This window comes from Phoca vitulina, unplaced genomic scaffold (assembly GCF_004348235.1).
Source record: "Phoca vitulina isolate PV1807 unplaced genomic scaffold, GSC_HSeal_1.0 scaffold17, whole genome shotgun sequence".
NCBI classification, from domain to species: domain Eukaryota; kingdom Metazoa; phylum Chordata; class Mammalia; order Carnivora; family Phocidae; genus Phoca; species Phoca vitulina.
This window is the reverse complement of record NW_022589720.1, coordinates 31,221,672-31,227,566: the sequence shown is the minus strand read 5'-3', so window position 1 is coordinate 31,227,566 and position 5,895 is coordinate 31,221,672. Positions and strand designations below refer to the sequence as shown.

Sequence of the window (5,895 nt, the reverse complement as noted above, 5' to 3'; positions counted from 1 at the left end):
TCCATATAGTAAATGACATAATTCCTATGCCCACTTTCCCAAACCAAGAATCTGAAAGCTATGCTGAATTCTGTCCCTGAATCATTCCATCAAATTTTGTCCATTGTGCTCCTTCTTAAGCTCTCAAATTGCTCTGCTTTTTGCAGTTACCATACCACCACCTTAATTTTGCTTTTATTGTTTCTCAGATTACTAGAACAGTCACCTAGCTCCAGATGCCCTGCCTTGGGTTTTGTCACTCCCCAAGTGCATGTCCACACTGCCCAGAATCGTGCTTCTGAAGTCTTCATGGAGGCCTTCTTGAACTGGCCTGTTCTCACTTTTCAGTGAGAAGTTTCTATCCACCCAGCATCTCACTATCCTCTCCTATCCATCAAAGTTATCATCAAACCTGTTATTTCCTATCACTTTCCCAGGCCTTTGGCCATGCTATTTATAACACATTCTTTATCCCTCTTCCCTGGGATAACCTCCACTTGTTGTGTAAGGTTCAGCTTCAGAGTCCTACCTTCAGGGAAGAAACCTTGACTAGTAATCTATAAATGCCTTGGCTGGCCCTCCTCTCTGCACCCACAATACTTTGTGCTTCTCTTTGTTATTTTATTGTATCTACCAGATTCTTTGTCTGCTTTCCCAACAGAAGACTCAAGGGTAGTAGATAGGAGACCTTTGAGGAGCAATTCTGATCACATATATAACTCCTGCCAGATTGCCAAAGGAAAGGATTTGGACAGAAGAGTCTCAGAAAGCAACTGAAATCGCCCCTAATCATTGTGGGGGCAAAAATGATCGAGTTTGGGGTTGGGAAATGAGACCCATTTGTGTTCACTAGTAGGTACAGCCAACTCACATATTGTGTTACATTGTACAGCACATTTTTTAGCATTTTGTTACTTGGAGATTGTTTTGAAATATGTGTTTTGTTCTCCTCATTCATTTTAAGCTCCCTGTGGTAGAAGACTTTAATCTCTACCAGATATAACATCAGAGGTCAGGCTCCAGAGTTGAAGAGTCAGGTTCCAGTCCCAGAAATTATAATAATCCCATGTGAATGTATCAATAAAGTGATCATAGGATGGTGATCAGTGAAATATAAATGGACTGTAACTGAGAACTGTAGTTTGGGGTAGAGATTAAAAATGTTCTAAGGAAAATTTTAAGAAAATGAATAAAAGAAAATGTTAAAGAAAATAAGTTTCAAGTTTTTATATTGGAAAACAATTGAAAAAGACATAGTAATGTTAGTGTTGAATTGCATATTTGTGTTAATTCATGATTTAAAAAATAAACTATTTTTTTAAAAGATTTTATTTATATATTTGACAGAGAGACACGGTGAGAAAGGGAACACAAGCAGGGGGAATGGGAGAGGGAGAAGCAGGCCTCCCACGGAGCAGGGAGCCCAATGCGGGGCTCGATCCCAGGACCCTGAGATCATGACCTGAGCTGAAGGCAGACATTCAACGACTGAGCCACCCAGGCGCCCCATAAAAAAAAAAAAACAACTATTTTTTTCAGTGTTATGACCATGTGGCTACTTATAGTAGCATCCTGATCATCACTGGTATTCATTGGGAACAATCACATATAGATTCTTTGGCCTATATATTTGATCCCTTTTTTTTCATATTTGATCTCTAATACTATTCATCCTTTATAAGAAACAAGTATCTTTGGAGAGTAGCTAATTTCATGTCTCAGGGTAGGAAAAAGATCAATCTGGGTTTGAAAATCTTGTTTTTGCTACAAATTTTTCTTTCAGAAAATCTCAAAGGGTACAAAAAGGTAACACAGTCAGCATGAAGAATTCCCAGGTCAATTTGTGATGATCAAATACCCCAAATAAGATAATAATAAGAATAATAATTATAATTAAATGGAAAGTTGAGGTTGTTATATGAATCATAAAGTTGCTTCAAAGAAAAATTTATAGAGCATGTTGCAGGCTTGTTGTAATATAAAGGAAGGGTAACTATAGTAGGATATGCTTAATGTAAAACTTATTTTTAGTGAGCAGAAGAGTTTTAACATATAGACCTATTTTGTATCTTTTATTAAGTGTATGCCAACTTACAACATGTAGCTTGAATCTCTAGCTGTGTAAATAGGGTTGTGAAAAGTTTTACTTGTCAGGTACTGTATAAAATGGCTGTAGAATTCCTGAGAATGCCTGGTATTTAAAGCTGTTTTGTTTTGTTTTCCTTCATTGGTACTTTTGTGAGTTTCTTCAATGCCCATGGTGAGAACATTAAGCTATTTGTGTGTGTGTGTGTGTGTGTGTGTGTGTGTGTGTGTGTGATGTTGGTTACTCATCTTCCTCTAGCTAGCTACTTTCCTTATCCTTAGCCCTGCATTTCTGATGGTCCAATATGCAGACTCTCTCCTTTGAGGTCCCATTTTCACTACAGGTGCTCTCTTAGGCAGCATTTAAAATGGCTCCAGATCTGTTTATCCTCACCTATGTGGCTCCACATCTGGTTTATGGGAAATAGTTATTCATCCTTTCCTTAAAAACTTTGGGAGTACAAACTGCCCAATGTAGATACTTCTCCTTTGCTTCTGCTGCTAGAGTTTATAGCCACCGATTGTTCCCTTGTCATTTTTATGACAGGTTTAACAAAAGCTACAACACTCCCTAGCTGCAGATGGCAGATGGCAGCTTCTGAGAGAACTCCCATTGAAACCCTGGTCTTTTGACTTGCGACAAAGGGGGAGGGCACACTCAACTCCCCTTCTTTACCGGTTTAGATAGAACTCGGAGCCCAGCTGTTCCTCAGGAGCTCCCTCTCACACAGCTCACCAATCTGTTTTCTGGCCTCAGTCTGAATAATGTTTATGTCCTCAGTCAGGACAAGGTCTTTAACTTGTTCTTCGCCATCCTTTTTGAAATGTCTGAATGCTAATCTCTCTCCCACATCATTTTGGGATCTGAAATCTATTGTTTTTGGGTCTCAAACACAATTTCATTTTAATATCCAGTTAGACATGTTTCCCATAATGCTAGTGCATTTGGGACAATATAAGGAAATAGCAAGAGAATGAGTTTTATAACACTGACCAAATTAAACTTTGAAAATGTCATTTTAAAGAAAGGTACCAGGGTACAGACTCCTTATTAGTCACTCAAGGTTTGCATCATTGTGACCCCATGTGGTGACTTCCAACTGATTGGTTGATAGCACAAATCGAATACCCTTGGCATGTTTGAGATAATACAATTGTGTGTGTATTGGGGGCTGGGGGAAGTCTTGTAACATTGCTATAATCCAGAACGGTATTAAAATATTTATTATTGTGGGGCGCCTGGGTGGCTCAGATGGTTAAGCGTCTGCCTTTGGCTCAGGTCATGATCTCCAGGTCCTGGGATTGAGCCCCACGTCAGGCTCCCAGCTCAGTGGGGAGCCTGCTTCTCCCTCTCCCTCTCCCTGTGCCTCTCCCTCTGCTTGTGCTCTCTCTGTCTCTCTTTCTCTCAAATGAATAAATGAGATCTTTAGAAAAATAAAATAAAATACTTATTATTGTAAGTAGCCTAAAAATTATAAGGCTAGAAATAATGAAGAGATAAGCCCACAGGACTGATAGTTTTAAAAAGTAATGCATTTTAAATTATTGTATTTACGTATGTTTTGCCTGCTATTTTAAGTGTTTAAGAAAACTAAATTTTTAGGTTTTGTGGGGTTTTTTTTGTTTCTGTTTCTTTTTTCTTTTCTTTTTTTTGGGGGGACATGGTTAGTAGATACTGTCGGCTCTCTAAAGAGATTATACTCTGCCTCAGCGGAATAAATAGTAAAGAATTTGCAACCATCTTTAATCTATAAACCACATTAACTATATGAAACTTTTCCCCCAGAGATTCTTTCTAAAAATTTTAAATGTCTTAACAAATTATTTTTCTACATGAAAACTATTTTATACAGCAAAGTTTAACAGATTGATTATTAATTACCTTGCAAGCAATGGTTAGTATGCCTCTTCACAACATAAAAGTACCACAGACACTAAATAATCTTAGCAACAGCTAAAGTGATTACACAGAAGAAGAAAGTAAAATACAGAAACATAAAATTATATGAAACACCAGGGAACCACTCTTAGAGCCATCTCACTGTTAGATAACCTTTTTAAGAACTATGTGTAAGACACTGTAATAAGTGTTTTGTCCAGATTGTCTCACTTATTCTTCATAAAACCCAATGAGGTATGTTCTAGTATTGTTTGGACAGTTGCATAATTGTACAGTTGTATATTTATAATTGTGAGGAAATGATAACTTGAATTAAGTAAATTGCCCAAAGTCAAAAGATTAAAAATGGCTGAATTCAGTCCAGGATTCTGGGACTAAACCACAAGGCAAAACCTGGATGCTCACAGCTCTGTGTTGAACAAGGATTGTCTTGTACACTCTCCCTTATGGTAGTAACAAGATTAAGGAAGTTTCTGCTTTGTGTGTATGTATTTTTTTTTTTTTTTAAGCATTGTTCTCAACCATTTGATTTTTGAAAGGAGATGCTGCTCTGGTTCTTGATTTAGCACCAACTATTCTTTTGTTTACATAGAGTTACAGTTTTATTTGTTGTTTTGCTCTGTACTGGAAACATAAATAAAGTTTTCTACATTATTTTCAATCAAGGGTTGTGGTACAGTTTCTTTGTGTGTTTGGCATGATACATACATTGTCTTTCTGGGATTCATCTCCTCACCACGGAGTAAAGAGAACTTTGGGTTCTTTTCAGCATGAGTGATAATGTTAAGAATTAGTGTGCTGAGAAGGAGCCACTGGGCACAAAAAGAAGGTTGTAAATGAGATCCCAATACATAGGCACCAGGTGCTTCTTTCTCCTTTTCACAGAAGCAATCCTCCACCACTAAACTCCATCCACTCAGGGGGCTCAATGAAGGCTAACCAGTCTGATGCATGTGTAGGCAACAGTCCCATTGACTGGCACTTATAAACAGCCAATGCCAAACCCATGAGGTTTCCAATGAGATACATCAAACCCTGAAGGAGCTTCAGCATCTTGAAAGTGGCTGAAATGGCCATAAGTGCCTGAATGGGCCACCAAGCCATCATACACACCATCATAGTAGGGAAGATGGAGATCGTATTGCCTGCCATGTACATGAAGAAGAGGTTCATGGGAATCTGCTTGAGGGGACCCAAGGCAATGTCCCAGCAGCGCTTCTCCGCCAGGATCCGCTCTGTCTCTTGCACGCTGGTATCAGGCACTTGCTTGTCCAAGTAACCAACAGGGTACAGCAAGTCTCCCTGGCCACCGCCCTGGTCACTTCGGCTTCTGCTGCCTCCTCCAGGCCCGCTCAGCTCAATGGCCCACCGGAAGCGCCGGCCTCGGTTGCCCACCAGGCTCCCCTGGGCCATCATGGCCACGGCCGCCTACCAAAGCTGCGAAGCTCCTTACTCTAAAGCAGGGCCTGGACCCAGGTCCACTGACACTGGCTACTTCTTGGTCTTACTCTGCTGTGTGTATGTTTTAATATTGACTTTTCCTATTAATATGTGGTACTTTCTTCCAGTTCCTTCTTGAGTAAGAGGCACACTGATTTTTTTTTAGTGCTTTCAATTATATCTTGTACTTTTTTAGCTTAATTTTATAAAATTTAGAAATAATTATGTAGAAAAAAATCACCCATTATTTCACTTTCAAGAGTAAGTTGTTATTTATATATTCAACTCTTTATGACCTTTCTTCTACGCATTTTCTACATCGTTTACACTGCATTGGCCATTTTGTGGCCTGCTTTGTATTTTTGTTTACCATATCATAAACATGTTCTAATGTTGTTGAAAACATTTTAAACATCATATTAAAATTTTTATACTAAAGAACATTTCAAATATACACAAAAAGAGACTAGTACAGTGAACTCCATGTATTT

At 38.7% G+C, this 5,895-nt stretch overlaps 1 protein-coding gene across 2 annotated transcripts; it reads right to left on the bottom strand.

The window, feature by feature from the left end:
• Nucleotides 1-4,789: 4,789 nt before the first annotated feature.
• On the bottom strand, nucleotides 4,790-5,380 carry LOC116639234 (ER membrane protein complex subunit 4-like). 2 transcript variants are annotated; one of them, XM_032415409.1, is made up of 2 exons: nucleotides 4,999-5,380; nucleotides 4,866-4,879 (listed from the first exon to the last, which is right to left on the bottom strand). In XM_032415409.1, exons 1-2 carry the CDS (start codon nucleotides 5,378-5,380, stop codon nucleotides 4,866-4,868), a joined length of 396 nt encoding a protein of 131 aa, XP_032271300.1. The 2 variants fall into 2 exon arrangements, with proteins under 2 accessions (XP_032271299.1, XP_032271300.1); XM_032415408.1 differs by having other exon boundaries at nucleotides 4,790-5,380.
• Nucleotides 5,381-5,895: the final 515 nt, after the last annotated feature.